This window comes from Oncorhynchus clarkii, chromosome 7 (genome assembly GCF_045791955.1).
Source record: "Oncorhynchus clarkii lewisi isolate Uvic-CL-2024 chromosome 7, UVic_Ocla_1.0, whole genome shotgun sequence".
Classification (NCBI taxonomy): domain Eukaryota; kingdom Metazoa; phylum Chordata; class Actinopteri; order Salmoniformes; family Salmonidae; genus Oncorhynchus; species Oncorhynchus clarkii.
Window position 1 is genome coordinate 10,109,640 of NC_092153.1, and position 19,096 is coordinate 10,128,735.

Sequence of the window (19,096 nt, forward strand, 5' to 3'; positions counted from 1 at the left end):
ACTGCTGTGGTGTGGTAGCTCCTAGTCTACTACTGTGGTGTGGTAGCTACTAGTCTACTGCTGTGGTGTGGTAGCTACTAGTCTACTACTGTGGTGTGGTAGCTACTAGTCTACTACTGTGGTGTGGTAGCTACTAGTCTACTACTGTGGTGTGGTAGCTACTAGTCTACTACTGTGATGTGGTAGCTACTAGTCTACTACTGTGGTGTGGTAGCTACTAGTCTACTACTGTGGTGTGGTAGCTACTAGTCTACTTCTGTGGTAGCTACTAGTCTACTACTGTGGTGTGGTAGCTACTAGTCTACTGCTGTGGTGTGGTAGCTACTAGTCTACTACTGTGATGTGGTAGCTACTAGTCTACTACTGTGGTGTGGTAGCTACTAGTCTACTTCTGTGGTAGCTACTAGTCTACTACTGAGGTGTGGTAGCTACTAGTCTACTGCTGTGGTGTGGTAGCTACTAGTCTACTACTGTGGTGTGGTAGCTACTAGTCTACTACTGTGGTGTGGTAGCTACTAGTCTACTACTGTGGTGTGGTAGTTACTAGTCTACTACTGTGGTGTGGTAGCTACTAGTCTACTGATGTGGTGTGGTAGCTACTAGTCTACTACTGTGGTGTGGTAGCTATTAGTCTACTACTGTGGTGTGGTAGCTACTAGTCTACTACTGTGGTGTGGTAGCTACTAGTCTACTACTGTGGTGTCGTAGTTACTAGTCTACTACTGTGGTGTGGTAGCTACTAGTTTACTACTGTGCTGTGGTAGCTACTAGTCTCCTACTGCGGTGTGGTAGCTACTAGTCTACTACTGTGGTGTGGTAGTTACTAGTCTACTACTGTGGTGTGGTAGCTACTAGTCTACTGATGTGGTGTGGTAGCTACTAGTCTACTACTGTGGTGTGGTAGCTACTAGTCTACTACTGTGGTGTGGTAGCTACTAGTCTACTACGGTGGTGTGGTAGCTACTAGTCTACTACTGTGGTGTGGTAGCTACTAGTCTACTACTGTGGTGTGGTAGCTACTAGTCTACTACTGTGATGTGGTAGCTACTAGTCTACTACTGTGGTGTGGTAGTTACTAGTCTACTACTGTGGTGTGGTAGCTACTAGTCTACTACTGTGGTGTAGTAGCTACTAGTCTACTACTGTGGTGTGATAGCTACCAGTCTACTACTGTGGTGTGGTAGCTACTAGTCTACTACTGTGGTGTGATAGCTACCAGTCTACTACTGTGGTGTGGTAGCTACTAGTCTACTACCGTGGTGTGGTAGCTACTAGTCTACTACTGTGGTGTGGTAGCTACTAGTCTACTACTGTGGTGTGGTAGCTACTAGTCTACTACTGTGGTGTGGTAGCTACTAGTCTACTGCTGTGGTGTGGTAGCTACTAGTCTACTACTGTGGTGTGGTAGTTACTAGTCTACTACTGTGGTGTGGTAGCTACTAGTCTACTACTGTGGTGTGGTAGCTACTAGGCCCAATTCTGCTATGAACGTGTACATGGTACAGTTCCACATATTAAAAGCACAGCGGGCTGTAGTGAGCTGTGGAGGTCTGTCTGTTTTCCAGCCGGCTGGTCGGTCGGTGGAGCTAAGCGGGGTATTAAACACATGATAAAGCACAGCTTTAATGGCCGCCAGAGGAGAGGAGCACAGTGGAGAGCACAGGGTTGTTGATTTCTTTCCCGCCGCAGTAAAACACCCACCTCCCGCCCTCCCTTCATAGTTCCTCTTTCATCTCTTCCTCCTCAGGGCGGATGGCCTTCCAGCTCACCCCCCACCCCCACGCAGACTGTTAACCCTATAACTACTCTATCACCTAGAGAACATAACCACACCACACACTACCTACCTAACTCCCTCACATACAGTAATGATAGACAAGTCTGACAAAGAAGTGTTGTTTCTCATCTACTAACACTTGACAGACTGTGACACACACGCACACTCGGACATACACACACGCTACACAGGCATACTCTCCATTTTTCACTGTGTCCTAAGCGTAATCTAGGCCGGCGCCGTTTAGATAATCAGGAAGTGAAAAACAACAGCGTGGTTTAGAGCTCTCTCTGATGCTGGTTCTAATTTTACCCTGCATTCACCAGCAGACAAAGACTAGGAGACCACACAGTGTATTACGATGGAGAGAAAAGAACAGAGGAGCAGGGAGAAGAGGAGGAAAAAGAGGGGGAGAGGGGAGCGTGAAAAGGCCGGGGCACACTAAGTGGAGCTTTTAATTGAGCGGGCGTGATCTCTCTTTTCTCCCTCTCGTTTCTCTGGCTTTTTTCATGTACTCATCCAGCCAGTGAGTGGGAGTACAGCGTTGAAGGGGGAGTGTGGCGAGAGAGGAGGGGGGGAGGGGGGGGGGGGGGTCGAGAGAGCAGTGGGGGGCCTGGGGATATGGAGAGGATGTGTGTGTGTGTGTGTGTTTTGTGTGTGTGTGTGTGTGTGTGTGTGTGTTTTGTGTGTGTGTGTGTGTGTGTGTGTGTGTGTGTGTGTGTGCGCGCGCACCGAACTGGGGATGTGTCTGAATGGCTCTGTCTCTGAGGTCTGGCAGACAGACAAGAGAGGAAGATACGAGCTGCGATAACACCCTACAGCACTCTCACATAAGGGCCTGTGTGTGTGTGAGTGAGAGCGAGCGAGCGGGTGAAAGAGATGGCGTGAGCATGCATTTTTAGAGGGCAGAGCTATAGGTGTTTGTTAGCCTTTATGAGTGTCTGTATTGAATGTGCTGCACGTGGGTTTTTAAAGGTCATTCGTGTGAACTCTTGAGGAAGTAAAACCTCCAGTGTTTTTTATGGATAGCATGTGTGAGGACAATCAGTTACTTTGGACACGTAAGCATGCAAATGAGTACAATTAGGTGTGCCCATCCCGGTGTGTGTTATTAGTTCTGGCAGGTACAGGACAAAGCCTTGACTCATTTTCAACCCAGCCTCATTAACATATCCCACAACCCAGCCTCGGCACAGCAGGATTGTGAAGAGAGAGAGAGCGAGAGAAAGAAAGAAAGAGAGAGATAGAGAGCGAGAGAGAGAGAGAGAGAGAGAGAGAGAGGGGGGAGAGAGAAAGAGAGAGAGAGAGAGAGAGAAAGAAAAAGAGAGAGAGAGAAAGAAAAAGAAAGAGAGAGACCACTTATGTGTCGTGACACGCATCGCAAAGACTAAAGGATTCTGAAATATGCAGGAAGTGAGTGTGTGTGTGCATGTCAAAGGGCTTTTGGCTGGTCCCCGTGTAGCTCAGTTGGTAGAGCATTGTGGCTTCCATTCCCACGAACGACCAGTAAAATTAAAATACTAAATATTATATTAAATGTATGTAAGTCACTCTGGATAAGCGTTTGCTAAATGACTAAAATGTCAAATGTAAGAGCGACAGCCGGCAGGGCTGTGTGTGTGTTGAGTGGAGACGCACTGTGTTGAGTGTGTGTGTGTTGAGTGGAGACGCACTGTGTTGAGTGTGTGTGTGTTGAGTGGAGACGCACTGTGTTGAGTGTGTGTGTGTTGAGTGGAGACGCACTGTGTTGAGTGTGTGTGTGTTGAGTGGAGACGCACTGTGTTGAGTGTGTGTGTGTTGAGTGGAGACGCACTGTGTTGAGTGTGTGTGTGTTGAGTGGAGACGCACTGTGTTGAGTGTGTGTGTGTGTGTGTTGAGTGGAGACGCACTGTGTTGTGTGTGTGTGTGTGTTGAGTGGAGACGCACTGTGTTGAGTGTGTGTGTGTTGAGTGGAGACGCACTGTGTTGAGTGTGTGTGTGTTGAGTGGAGACGCACTGTGTTGAGTGTGTGTTTGTATGGCGCTGCTAGCTGGTCGGTGACAAGCGAGTGACAACACAAAGACAGGAGGACCAGTACTATGCACTTTCTATCCTTCCCTCACCTCCTTCCCTCACCTCCTTCCATCCATGAACATTGACCTCACCTACATGCCAAAGTCACAAATGATCTACATATTCCCTATTTAACAAATACACCCAATTCATCTGAATAAATTAGACAAAGTCAAACAGCTGAATAAAATCTACTATTAGTGGTGAACTGATAGCTGCTCTCTCCCTGTTATAATAATGAATAGATGCTGTGATCAGAGAGACTATGGAAATGGCTGCATGACCAAAGTCAACCATTCAAGCAGATAAAAACAACAGTCTCTTGGAACCACAGTAAGAAGCACAAACCAACGCCATGCCTCACCACAGATCCTCATTCCACTCACAAACACTGCACTCCAAAACCACACACAAATATACAAGACTCACTGTAGATATATACATCACCCACACCCACACCCACACCCACACACACACGCACGGAATTGAGATTCTGCACTGCTGCCGGAGTGATATGCCACAATCCGAGTGTGAATTTGCATGTGTGTGGTGTGAGTGTGCTGTGAGTGTGGTGAGTGTGCTGTGAGTGAGTGCGTGTGTGTGCTGTGAGTGTGGTGAGTGTGCTGTGAGTGTGGTGAGTGTGCTGTGAGTGAGTGCGTGTGTGTGCTGTGAGTGTGGTGAATGTGCTGTGAGTGTGCTGTGAGTGAGTGCGTGTGTGTGCTGTGAGTGAGTGTAATTAAAGGCAGTCCTAAGGCTAAGTGATACAAGTGTGAAGATTGCGGGAGAGATCGATCCAACGGAGCCTCCCAGTTTTGCACACTGACTGGAACTTGTTTTGGAGGGGCTGTGAAACGAAAGCAGGCAGGCGGCAAGCCCAGCGTGTGGAGTGGGGGGGGAGGAGGAGAGGAAGGGAGGGAGCGGCGCGTTGAAAGGCCCTGTCGTATTTCACTGTCTTCCTCTCTCTCTTGCTCTTGCATTCTCTACAGTGCTCACTGTCTGCTGTTCCGTGCTGCGCTGTGTGCGTGAGAGAGAGAGAGAGAGAGAGAGAGAGAGAGAGAGAGGGCGGCCCCAGGGAGCTGCTTGTGGCTTATCACACGCAGGCAGTTAGAAAAGCTTCCTGTCGGGGGCCCGCTGAAGGAGGGATGGAGCCAGGGAGAGAGGGAGGGAGGAAGTGAAGGAGGGAGAGAGAGAGAGGAAGCGAGGGAGGGGGAGACAGAGGGAGAGAAGGAAAAAAACCCTGAAGGCTAGAAAAACAAGATGCCGTTGAGTTTACGCTCAAACACAGCAGCCATGTCTAGCGGCGCCGAGTGGGGACCGAGGGAGGGAGAGAGGGCTCAGGGGCGGACAGGGCTAGCGGAGGAGAAGAAGAACAAGGGAAGGGAGGAGGAGAGTGGACGCTACAGGATTAAATCTGCCCTCCTCCTCCTCCTCCTCTCCTCTCGTAAAAATCAAAGAGCTCCGTCTGGAGCGCATGCCTCACTGCCTCCAGTACACACACTACGGAGAGCACACACACACACACACAATCAAAACCCTGGCCACAGACGCTGGTCTACTAAAACCAACCCTACCTTTGATCTAGAGGGAAACCCTTTCTCCCACCTCCAAACTGTTTCATCTTCCCATTTCATAGAACACACTACCCATTTCATAGAACACCAACTCTATCTGTCCTGCTGTCCACCTCAGGTAAACACCACATTCAGTTTGAGACTCTCTCTACTAGAGGTCGACCGATTATGATTTTTCAACGCCGATACCGATAACGATTATTGGAGGACCAAAAAATCCGATACCGATTAATCGGCCGATTTTTTATTTATTTATTTGTAATAATGACAATTACAACAATACTGAATGAACACTTATTTTAAATTAATATAATACATCAATAAAATCAATTTAGCCTCAAGTAAATAATGAAACATGTTCAATTTGGTTTAAATAATGCAAAAACAAAGTGTTGGAGAAGAAAGTAAAAGTGCAATATGTGCCATGTAAGAAAAGCTAACGTTTCAGTTCCTTGCTCAGAACATGAGAACATATGAAAGCTGGTGGTTCCTTTTAACATGAGTCTTCAATATTCCCACCTTTGACTATTGGATGTTCTTATAGGCACTTTAGTATTGCCAGTGTAACAGTATAGCTTCCGTCCCTCTCCTCGCTCCTCCCTGGGCTCGAACCAGGAACACAATGACAACAGCCACCCTCGAAGCAGCGTTACCCATGAGCAAGGGAAACAACTATTAGAAGGCTCAGAGCGAGTGACGTTTGAAATGCTATTAGCGCGCGCTAACTAGCTAGCCATTTCACTTCGGTTACACCAGCCTCATCTCGGGAGTTGATAGGCTTGAAGTCATAAACAGCACAATGCTTGACGCACAACGAAGAGCTGCTGGCAAAACGCACAAAAGTGCTGCTTGAATGAATGTTTACACACCTGCTTCTGCCTATCACCGCTCAGTCAAATACTTTGATACTTGTATGCTTAGTCACATTATATGCAACGCAGGACACGCTAGATAATATCTAGTAATATCATCAACCATGTGTAGTTAACTTGTGATTATGATTGATTGTTTTTTTTATAAGATAAGTTTAATGCTAGCTAGCAACTTACCTTGGCTTACTGCATTCACATAACAGGCAGTTAGTCTCCTTGTGGAGTGCAACGAGAGAGAGGCAGGTCGTTATTGCGTTGGACTAGTTAACTGTAAGGTTGCAAGATTGGATCCCCCAAGCTGACAAGGTGAAAATCTGTCGTTCTGCCCCTGAACGAGGCAGTTAACCCACCGTTCCTAGGCTGTCATTGAAAATAAGAATGTGTTCTTAACTGACTTGCCTATTTAAATAAAGATTTATAAAAAATAAAATAAATAAAAAATAAAAAATTGGCGCCTTAAAAATACCGATTTCCGATTGTTATGAAATCTGCCCTAATTAATCGGCCATTCCGATTACTCGTTCTAGCTCTACTCTCTACCCCCAGCTCATCTCCCCGCGTCTCAAAAGGTTGTCTTTCTACTGCAGTCTCCTTTAAAACGACCATGTTTTGCATTGGAGAGTAAGAAGACGGGGATGAAGGGAGGAGGAAGGGAGCGAGAGGACGAGTCATGTGTTCCAAACAGCATTAATGGTTGGTTTCCTGCGAGCGGTGCCAGTCCTTTCAGGCAGCCCTGCTGGAACTAATCCACAGGCTCATTAATCTGGGGGGACAAATTAGTCATGGACGGCCTTAATCCCAATATTCCTAATATTCCCAGGGTTTAGACCAGGAAAGTGAGAAGAGGAATTTTTATCCAAATTGTGTTTTTTTAGGGGCACTTTTTAAAAATATAGTTTTGGGAAACTGGGTTGGATGTGGTAGGAAAGGGTTAAGAGCTACTGGAGATATGGAGAGAGAAAAGAGCAGAGCCATACTCCAGCAAGTGTGTGTGAGAGAGAGCAGGGTGAGTGTATGTGGGAGAGCAGTGTGTGTGTGAGAGAGAAAGAGAGGGAAAGCAGTGTGTAAGCTAGCTAGGCGACAGCTCTGAGCTCTGTGCCTGGTTGAGGGCTCTCACATGGCCTCTCGTCTCTTAGACAAGTGAAGGGAGAGAGAACTAGCAGACGTAAACTGAACGAGATGGAGAGAATGAACAACAACAACCCAGGGAGAGAGAGACGGAAGAACAAACCAACACACTAGCACCCCGTACAGCCATTCAAACCAACACACTAGCACCTCGTACAGCCATTCAAACCAACACACTAGCACCCCGTACAGCCCTTCAAACAAACACACTAGCACCCCGTACAGCCCTTCAAACCAACACACTAGCACCCCGTACAGCCCTTCCACATACAGTGCCTTGCGAAAGTATTCGCCCCCCTTGAACTTTGCGACCTTTTGCCACATTTCAGGCTTCAAACATAAATATATAAAACTGTATTTTTTTGTGAAGAATCAACAACAAGTGGGACACAATCATGAAGTGGAACGACATTTATTGGATATTTCAAACTTTTTTAACAAATCAAAAACTGAAAAATTGGGCGTGCAAAATTATTCAGCCCCTTTACTTTCAGTGCAGCAAACTCTCTCCAGAAGTTCAGTGAGGATCTCTGAATGATCCAATGTTGACCTAAATGACTAATGATGATAAATACAATCCACCTGTGTGTAATCAAGTCTCCGTATAAATGCACCTGCACTGTGATAGTCTCAGAGGTCTGTTAAAAGCGCAGAGAGCATCATGAAGAACAAGGAACACACCAAGCAGGTCCGAGATACTGTTGTGAAGAAGTTTAAAGCCGGATTTGGATACAAAAAGATTTCCCAATCTTTAAACATCCCAAGGAGCACTGTGCAAGCGATAATATTGAAATGGAAGGAGTATCAGACCACTGCAAATCTACCAAGACCTGGCCGTCCCTCTAAACTTTCAGCTCATACAAGGAGAAGACTGATCAGAGATGCAGCCAAGAGGCCCATGATCACTCTGGATGAACTGCAGAGATCTACAGCTGAGGTGGGAGACTCTGTCCATAGGACAACAATCAGTTGTATATTGCACAAATCTGGCCTTTATGGAAGAGTGGCAAGAAGAAAGCCATTTCTTAAAGATATCCATAAAAAGTGTCGTTTAAAGTTTGCCACAAGCCACCTGGGAGACACACCAAACATGTGGAAGAAGGTGCTCTGGTCAGATGAAACCAAAATTGAACTTTTTGGCAACAATGCAAAACGTTATGTTTGGCGTAAAAGCAACACAGCTCATCACCCTGAACACACCATCCCCACTGTCAAACATGGTGGTGGCAGCATCATGGTTTGGGCCTGCTTTTCTTCAGCAGGGACAGGGAAGATGGTTAAAATTGATGGGAAGATGGATGGAGCCAAATACAGGACCATTCTGGAAAAAAAACCTGATGGAGTCTGCAAAAGACCTGAGACTGGGACGGAGATTTGTCTTCCAACAAGACAATGATCCAAAACATAAAGCAAAATCTACAATGGAATGGTTCAAAAATAAACATATCCAGGTGTTAGAATGGCCAAGTCAAAGTCCAGACCTGAATCCAATCGAGAATCTGTGGAAAGAACTGAAAACTGCTGTTCACAAATGCTCTCCATCCAACCTCACTGAGCTCGAGCTGTTTTGCAAGGAGGAATGGGAAAAAATGTCAGTCTCTCGATGTGCAAAACTGATAGAGACATACCCCAAGCGACTTACAGCTGTAATCGCAGCAAAAGGTGGCGCTACAAAGTATTAACTTAAGGGGGCTGAATCATTTTGCACGCCCAATTTTTCAGTTTTTGATTTGTTAAAAAAGTTTGAAATATCCAATAAATGTCGTTCCACTTCATGATTGTGTCCCACTTGTTGTTGATTCTTCACAAAAAAATACAGTTTTATATCTTTATGTTTGAAGCCTGAAATGTGGCAAAAGGTTGCAAAGTTCAAGGGGGCCGAATACTTTCGCAAGGCACTGTATGTTATCAAATCATCTTACCTCGTATCCTAGGCGGGAAGCCCTCTGGAGCAGGGTCTCTCCTGCGTTCTTGTTGACGATGAGCCTGCGGGCCTCGGGAGGCATGGGTCGGCTGGTAGGGGTAGAGGTGTGCACCGGGGGGTTGGAGGGGGTTGGCGTGCGGTCCTGGGTCTCTGTAGGGCTGGGTAGAGGGCTGAGCTGGGGGGGCGGGGTGAGAAGGGGGGCGGGGGAGGAGTGGGAGTAATCCGACAGGGATGAAGACCTCCTCCGCTTCTCGCTGCATCGCTTTTCCTTGACCTGCTGTGTGTGATGGGGGGAGGGAGAGAGAGGGAGAACGTAAGAGTCAGATCTTCCACAGAAAGCTTCCACACACACATACGGAGATAACGCTATCCTCTCTCCTGTGGGTGTGTGTGTGTGGCTCGACAAGACGCTGCCCTACAGGCTCGTCCCATACTTACACATGGCTGTGGTGAGGGAACAACAGAAGAGAGGAGGAGAGAGAGTCTGAAAGAGGAACACGATACTGAGGTTATCAGAGCGCTGTCCGTCTTTCAGACTCCCCTTCCCTCTATTTTTACAGTCTGAGATGCTCTCTTCCACCCCCCCTCCGTCCTCACCCTCTCTGCGGAGGTTATTCTTTATGCCGTCCTCCACTTCCTTTCTTCTCTCTCCCTCCTTTTTCCCTACTCCTTCCTCTCCCTCTATGGAGATTAGGGTCGCTGGTCTAGTCTAGGGTGAAGTGCTAATTATTCCCGACCACAGGTTGTGTGTGTGTGTGTGTGTGTGTGTGTGTGTGCACTGTGGGCCCTACACACACACACGTGGTGGCTGCGCGGTGGCGGGGCTAATAAATGTCAGCGCTTCTCCAGGGGCCCTGGCCTCGCAAAGTCATTTATAACCATGAGCACTGGCTTGTCACAGAGAGATGGGGGGGAGCGAGAACGTGACTTGACTGCCCACCGCCAGAAATGCCCCAGGATACACGCGCACCCAATTGTTACTCCAAAATGTAAAACTCCTAACAAAAAGCTGATTTTCTCATACGCTACCTTTGTAACACTGTTATAAGTTAGGCAGTTACATATTCTACTCATATATCCTCAACAACACTGCAGTTACAAATTCTACTCATATATCCTCAACAACACTGCAGTTACAAATTCTACTCATATATCCTCAACAACACTGCAGTTACAAATTCTACTCATATATCCTCAACAACACTGCAGCTACAAATTCTACTAATTAATCTTCAACACTGCAGTTACAAATACACATTCCTGATGGTTGGTTATCCAGTTAGTATATCAATAGTTGGTTGGTTATCCAGTTAATATCAATAGTTGGTTGGTTATCCAGTTAGTATCAATAGATGGTTGGCTATCCAGTTATTATCAATAGTTGATGGTTGGCCATCCAGTTAGTATCAATAGTTGATGGTTGGTTATCCAGTTAGTATCAATAGTTGATGGTTGGTTATCCAGTTAGTATCAATAGTTGATGGTTGGTTATCCAGTTAATATCAATAGTTGATGGTTGGTTATCCAGGTAGTATCAATAGTTGATGGTTGGTTATCCAGTTAATATCAATAGTTGATGGTTGGTTATCCAGTTAGTATCAATAGATGGTTGGCTATCCAGTTAATATCAATAGTTGATGGTTGGCCATCCAGTTAGTATCAATAGTTGATGGTTGGTTATCCAGTTAGTATCAATAGTTGATGGTTGGTTATCCAGTTAATATCAATAGTTGATGGTTGGTTATCCAGTTAATATCAATAGTTGATGGTTGGCCATCCAGTTAGTATCAATAGTTGATGGTTGGTTATCCAGTTAATATCAATAGTTGATGGTTGGTTATCCAGTTAATATCAATAGTTGATGGTTGGTTATCCAGTTAATATCAATAGTTGATGGTTGGCCATCCAGTTAGCATCAATAGTTGATGGTTGGTTATCCAGTTAATATCAATAGTTGATGGTTGGTTATCCAGTTAGTATCAATAGATGGTTGGCTATCCAGTTAATATCAATAGTTGATGGTTGGCCATCCAGTTAGTATCAATAGTTGATGGTTGGTTATCCAGTTGGTATCAATAGTTGATGGTTGGTTATCCAGTTAATATCAATAGTTGATGGTTGGCTATCCAGTTAGTATCAATAGATGGTTGGCTATCCAGTTAATATCAATAGTTGATGGTTGGCCATCCAGTTAGTATCAATAGTTGATGGTTGGTTATCCAGTTAGTATCAATAGTTGATGGTTGGTTATCCAGTTAATATCAATAGTTGATGGTTGGTTATCCAGTTAATATCAATAGTTGATGGTTGGTTATCCAGTTAATATCAATAGTTGATGGTTGGTTATCCAGTTAATATCAATAGTTGATGGTTGGTTATCCAGTTAGTATCAATAGTTGATGGTTGGTTATCCAGTTAATATCAATAGTTGATGGTTGGCCATCCAGTTAGTATCAATAGTTGATGGTTGGTTATCCAGTTAATATCAATAGTTGATGGTTGGTTATCCAGTTAATATCAATAGTTGATGGTTGGTTATCCAGTTAATATCAATAGTTGATGGTTGGCCATCCAGTTAATATCAATAGTTGATGGTTGGCCATCCAGTTAGTATCAATAGTTGATGGTTGGTTATCCAGTTAGTATCAATAGTTGATGGTTGGCCATCCAGTTAGTATCAATAGTTGATGGTTGGTTATCCAGTTAATATCAATAGTTGATGGTTGGCAATCCAGTTAGTATCAATAGTTGATGGTTGGTTATCCAGTTAATATCAATAGTTGATGGTTGGCTATCCAGTTAGTATCAATAGATGATGGTTGGTTATCCAGTTAGTATCAATAGTTGATGGTTGGTTATCCAGTTAGTATCAATAGTTGATGGTTGGTTATCCAGTTAATATCAATAGTTGATGGTTGGTTATCCAGGTAGTATCAATAGTTGATGGTTGGTTATCCAGTTAATATCAATAGTTGATGGTTGGTTATCCAGTTAATATCAATAGTTGATGGTTGGTTATCCAGTTAATATCAATAGTTGATGGTTGGTTATCCAGTTAGTATCAATAGTTGATGGTTGGTTATCCAGTTAATATCAATAGTTGATGGTTGGTTATCCAGTTAATATCAATAGTTGATGGTTGGTTATCCAGTTAGTATCAATAGATGGTTGGCTATCCAGTTAATATCAATAGTTGATGGTTGGTTATCCAGTTAATATCAATAGTTGATGGTTGGTTATCCAGTTAGTATCAATAGTTGATGGTTGGTTATCCAGTTAATATCAATAGTTTATGGTTGGTTATCCAGTTAATATCAATAGTTGATGGTTGGTTATCCAGTTAGTATCAATAGATGGTTGGCTATCCAGTTAATATCAATAGTTGATGGTTGGTTATCCAGTTAATATCAATAGTTGATGGTTGGCCATCCAGTTAATATCAATAGTTGATGGTTGGCCATCCAGTTAGTATCAATAGTTGATGGTTGGTTATCCAGTTAGTATCAATAGTTGATGGTTGGCCATCCAGTTAGTATCAATAGTTGATGGTTGGTTATCCAGTTAATATCAATAGTTGATGGTTGGCCATCCAGTTAGTATCAATAGTTGATGGTTGGTTATCCAGTTAATATCAATAGTTGATGGTTGGTTATCCAGTTAATATCAATAGTTGATGGTTGGCTATCCAGTTAGTATCAATAGATGATGGTTGGTTATCCAGTTAGTATCAATAGTTGATGGTTGGTTATCCAGTTAGTATCAATAGTTGATGGTTGGTTATCCAGTTAATATCAATAGTTGATGGTTGGTTATCCAGTTAATATCAATAGTTGATGGTTGGTTATCCAGTTAGTATCAATAGTTGATGGTTGGTTATCCAGTTAGTATCAATAGTTGATGGTTGGTTATCCAGTTAATATCAATAGTTGATGGTTGGTTATCCAGTTAATATCAATAGTTGATGGTTGGTTATCCAGTTAATATCAATAGTTGATGGTTGGTTATCCAGTTTGTATCAATAGTTGATGGTTGGTTATCCAGTTAATATCAATAGTTGATGGTTGGTTTTTCAGTTAATATCAATAGTTGATGGTTGGTTATCCAGTTAGTATCAATAGATGGTTGGCTATCCAGTTAATATCAATAGTTGATGGTTGGTTATCCAGTTAATATCAATAGTTGATGGTTGGTTATCCAGTTAGTATCAATAGTTGATGGTTGGTTATCCAGTTAATATCAATAGTTGATGGTTGGTTATCCAGTTAATATCAATAGTTGATGGTTGGTTATCCAGTTAGTATCAATTGATGGTTGGCTATCCAGTTAATATCAATAGTTGATGGTTGGTTATCCAGTTAATATCAATAGTTGATGGTTGGTTATCCAGTTAATATCAATAGTTGATGGTTGGTTATCCAGTTAATATCAATAGTTGATGGTTGGTTATCCAGTTAGTATCAATAGATGGTTGGCTATCCAGTTAATATCAATAGTTGATGGTTGGTTATCCAGTTAATATCAATAGTTGATGGTTGGTTATCCAGTTAATATCAATAGTTGATGGTTGGTTATCCAGTTAATATCAATAGTTGATGGTTGGTTATCCAGTTAGTATCAATAGATGGTTGGTTATCCAGTTAATATCAATAGTTGGTTGGTTATCCAGTTAATATCAATAGTTGATGGTTGGTTATCCAGTTAGTATCAATAGATGGTTGGTTATCCAGTTAATATCAATAGTTGATGGTTGCTACATCTAGATTGTTACCCTGAGTGTGACAACGTTTTATGTAAATATTACCTCCATGTATGAGATGATAAAATGCTATATTTTTAATGGGATCTGAAAACCTCTCCATATTTAGGCTCTGCATTCTGATTTGACACATTCTGAAGACACGTTAAATGAGTGTGACGCTTCTAAAAGAAAAGTAACATGAGAGACGTTACGATGCTTTCATGATATAGATCTGCACAGTGTGTGTGTGTGTGTGTGTGTGTCTGTGTGTTTGGAGAGATCTCTGGGTGTGTGTGAATACCGCAGCAGGCGGAAGGAGGAGGAGAAAGAGAGGAAAGGGAGCAGAGGGGCTCGGGGAGGAGGGGTGTGTGTGTGTGTGTGTGTGTGTGTGTGTGTACGTGGTGTGATTCTGCAGGTGCCGTGCTGACAGCTGCTGCGCTGGGTAATTCCTCAGGGCTGGACGGACACGCCAGCACGCACGCACGCACGCACACACACACACACACACACACACACACACACCTCCTGCAGTATACTCAGTATTGTGATCTACATAGCCAGAGACAAGGCTCTCACAGACATGACACCAGCCAAGGCCCATTCCCACTCCCTGGGGGTTGCTGTGTTCTGTGGAGAATGTGCTTCCGTCACACAGTCCAGACCTCTAGAGCACACTCACCCTCCACCCTCTTTCCCTTCCTCCCTCCCTCACTCCTTCCATCCCTCCTCTTCCAGTCTGGGGCGGATTGTGCTCAGAGCAGGGGGAGGTCACAGCAGCGACACACAAACACACACTCGCAGTGACCCCAAGCACATCTCCCTCTGAGCTTTCCCAGTGAGCTCCAATAAGCTCTATAATTGTAATAATCAACATGGTTGTGATTTGAAGCATATTTAAGGAGCTCTGCCCAGGGGGGATTTCAGCCAATGGGAACACACAGTGGAACACAGAGGACTCGATCTCTCACACACTGGGAGAGAGGATGACAAAAAAAACAGAGAGAATGTTTCCACAAGAGTCTGTGCACAAAAGCTTGAAAAGGAGTGTGTGTGTTCCACTCACCTTATTCTCCCTCTCTTCCCTCAGTTCTTCATTCCCCAGTCTCTCTCTCTCCCTCTCTTCCCTCAGTTCTTCATTCCCCAGTCTCTCTCTCTCCCTCTCTTCCCTCAGTTCTTCATTCCCCAGTCTCTCTCTCTCCCTCTCCCTCTGGCTGGTGTGTTTAGTCTTGCACTGCCGCTTGCCCTTGGGCTTGTCCTGGTCGCCGTGCCAACGGAGTCTGGGGGCCACTAGGTCCCCCGTTGGGTTAGGGTCATGGTCGGGGTGAGGGCCAGAGGGTCCCAGTCCCAAAGCGCTGGTCCTGCGGTGTTCTTTTAGCCTCTGTCTCTTGTCTGACAGCCGTGGAGGGCTGGGGGTGAGGGTGATGTGGGGGTGTGCAGGGGCCAGGGAGTGAAAGGGGGTGAGGGCAGGGGTGGTGGTCTGCAGGGGTGGTTTTCTGACAGGGGTGGTGGACGGAGTCCGGTAGAGGCGGTCCCGATGCGCTGGGGTCAGAGGAACAGACGGCAGCACCACTAGACAGAGGGAGGGATGGGAGAGGTTAGCAGATCAATCCCCGGCAAACAGAACCATCTCCCACAGACCAAATACAACCAGCTAAATTACACTACAAATACTACTTATCCCCTGGCACTACTGGGAGTGGAGGCTTTTGTTCCAGCCCAGCACCAACACACCTGGTGGACCTGATAAAGATAGAATGGACTATTGTTTGTTTCAAGGCCATGTGCAACAGCCAACACCAGAAAAAAGTCTGTTCTTTCCCAAGTGTCTCTTTTTTCTAGGATGAAAACAAAACAAGCATGTACTTTTCTCCAAGGTCTCGTTAGAGAATGTGATGAGACAGAGGGCTGGGACTAGAGAACGTGATGAGACAGAGGGCTGGGACTAGAGAACGTGATGAGACAGAGGGCTGGGACTAGAGAACGTGATGAGACAGAGGGCTGGGACTAGAGAACGTGATGAGACAGAGGGCTGGGCCTAGAGAACGTGATGAGACAGAGGGCTGGGCCTAGAGAAAGTGATGAGACAGAGGGCTGGGACTAGAGAACGTGATGAGACAGAGGGCTGGGACTAGAGAACGTGATGAGACAGAGGGCTGGGACTAGAGAACGTGATGAGAAAGAGGGCTGGGACTAGAGAACGTGATGAGACAGAGGGCTGGGACTAGAGAACGTGATGAGACAGAGGGCTGGGCCTAGAGAACGTGATGAGACAGAGGGCTGGGCCTAGAGAACGTGATGAGACAGAGGGCTGGGCCTAGAGAACGTGATGAGACAGAGGGCTGGGACTAGAGAAAGTGATGAGACAGAGGGCTGGGACTGAATGCTAGAGTGACGTTCTCACGAAGACTGATCTAGAGGAGGGGGTTATGGGATACAAGAGGGATATATGAAATATGACAGACAGAGAGGGAAAACAGAGAGGTGAGAGAGAGAGAGAGAGAGAGGTGAGAGAGAGAGAGAGAGAGAGAGATAGAGGTGAGAGAGAGAGAGAGGTGAGAGAGAGAGGTGACAGAGAGAGAGAGAGAGAGAGAGAGGTGAGAGAGAGAGAGAGAGAGAGAGAGAGAGAGAGAGAGAGAGAGAGAGAGAGAGAGAGAGAGAGAGAGAGAGAGAGGGAGAGAGAGGTGAGAGAGAGGTGAGAGAGAGAGAGAGAGAGAGAGAGAGAGAGAGAGGAGAGAGAGAGAGAGAGAGAGAGAGATGAGAGAGAGAGGAGAGAGAGAGAGAGAGAGAGAGATGAGAGAGAGAGAGAGGTGAGAGAGAGAGAGAGGTGAGAGAGAGAGAGAGAGAGAGAGACAGAGAGAGAGAGAGAGAGAGAGAGAGAGAGAGAGAGAGAGAGAGAGAGAGAGAGAGAGAGAGAGAGAGAGAGTGAGAGAGATTGGGTGGGCAAGAGATGGAGAGTGATTGCAAAAGGGCAGCAAGCCTGCGAGACAAAGAGCGCGCGAGAGAGAGAGAGAGCGAGCGGGGGAGAACGAGCAGAACAAAGAGAGCAAGAGGGAGTGCAGGAGAGTGAGAGCGAGAGAAAACACAAGGGAATGAGCTGAAGCGAGAGGAGGGTGTGTGTCAGCTGTTTTCCATTGCGTGCACCAACAGCGACATGAAACATACGAGATGACAGACCCTGGGTGCAGCTGCAACACACAGCGATGCACACACTCCTTTGCACGCACACACACAGCGATACACACACTCATTTGCACGCACACACACAGCGATACACACACTCCTTTGCACGCACACACACAGCGATACACACACTCATTTGCACGCACACACACAGCGATACACACACTCCTTTGCACGCACACACACAGCGATACACACACTCATTGGCACGCACACACACGTGGTGAAGAGAAAGAGAGGCGGTTTCAGAGAGCCAGTGGGGAGGTTTAACTCGTCCATCTGGTAAATGATTTATCGTGCTGGGCGGGAGGCTCGCTGCAAATGGCCTTCCTCCTCCTCCTCTCTCCTCCTCTGAGGATATCCAGAGGGGAGAGGCCAATCCACCACACACACGCACTCGTTCTCACACTTACCTGGTCAAACACCACAGCTCTTTCCTAGTAAATGGAGGAGGGGCAAAATGGAGGAGGGGCTAAATGGAGGAGGGGCTAAATGGTGTGAGGAAAAAATGACATTCTATTTTGTGTGCGTCTCTCAAGAACTCTATGGACAGACTGGGTACCATGACAACAATAGGCACATGTTCTGCTTACCACTAAACAATTCCTATTGTTTAGTGTGTGTGTGTGTGTGTGTGTGCATGTCTGTCTCGCAGTATGCAGGACGATGCCTATTATCCCCTAGCTACCTCTGACCCCCCCTCCCTCCCCCCAGCACAGGGAACAGTCCCCAGAGAGGTGTCGCGCACTAAAGCATGTGTGGTGTGTGTGTGTGTGTGTGTGTGTGTGTGTGTGTGTGTGTGTGTGTGTGTGTGTGTCAACCTGTCTCGCAGTATGCAGGGCGATGCCTATTATCCCCTAGCTACCTCTGACCCCCCCTCCCTCCCCCCAGCACAGGGAACAGTCCCCAGAGAGGTGTCGCGCACTAAAGCATGTGTGGTGTGTAAACCGCTTCCCTTCTCCAATAAGGTGTAATTAATACCCTGTACTGTTGTGTTTCCTCCAGGGCTTAGAGAACCCACTTTAAACATCATGTCACCCCTCATCCTATTCAACCCCTTTTACACCACTCAAGGTCTAACAGGGCTCTTATCTGCCTGGGGTGGAGCTGCACATCTTCAAATGAGTCAACGTACCCTGACAAACCCTGGGACAACGTGGAGGAGCTTTGAACACACCGCTAAACACCCTGACAACCCTGGGACAACGTGGAGGAGCTTTGAACACACCTCTAAACGCCCTGAAAAACCCTGGGACAACGTGGAGGAGCTTTGAACACACCTCTAAACGCCCTGACAAACCCTGGGACAACGTGGAGGAGCGTTGAACACACCTCTAAACACCCTGACAACCCTGGGACAACGTGGAGGAGCTTTGAACACACCTCTAAACGCCCTGACAAACCCTGGGACAACGTGGAGGAGCTTTGAACACACCTCTAAACGCCCTGAAAAACCCTGGGACAACGTGGAGGAGCTTTGAACACACCTCTAAACGCCCTGAAAAACCCTGGGACAACGTGGAGGAGCTTTGAACACACCTCTAAACGCCCTGACAAACCCTGGGACAACGTGGAGGAGCTTTGAACACACCTCTAAACGCCCTGACAAACGAGACTAATGGAAAGGGTGGGGTGTGTGTGTGTAGTGTCTAGTCACTTACACAGAGGATGTGTGTGTGTGTGTGTCTGACTGAGGGGTGTGTGTAGCACAGGGGATGCGAAGGAGTGTGTGTGTCTGATGCAAAGCGGATATCTATTTGTGGACCGTTGAGTGTGTGTGTGTGTGTGTGTGTGTGTGTGTGTGTGTGTGTGTGTGTGTTGGTTCGTTAAACAACCATTAGAATGCAACACGGC

At 45.9% G+C, this 19,096-nt stretch overlaps 1 protein-coding gene across 2 annotated transcripts in view; it reads right to left on the reverse strand.

The window, feature by feature from the left end:
- The window catches only part of LOC139412857 (BCL6 corepressor), a 127,303-nt gene that overhangs the window by 35,902 nt on the left and 72,305 nt on the right, over positions 1 to 19,096 (reverse strand). For both annotated transcript variants that reach the window (XM_071159605.1, XM_071159606.1), the window contains 2 exons: positions 15,126 to 15,631; positions 9,323 to 9,601 (listed from right to left, as the gene is read on the reverse strand). In XM_071159605.1, coding sequence (XP_071015706.1) covers positions 9,323 to 9,601; positions 15,126 to 15,631 — 785 coding nt within the window. The remainder of the gene's footprint in view (positions 1 to 9,322; positions 9,602 to 15,125; positions 15,632 to 19,096) is intronic.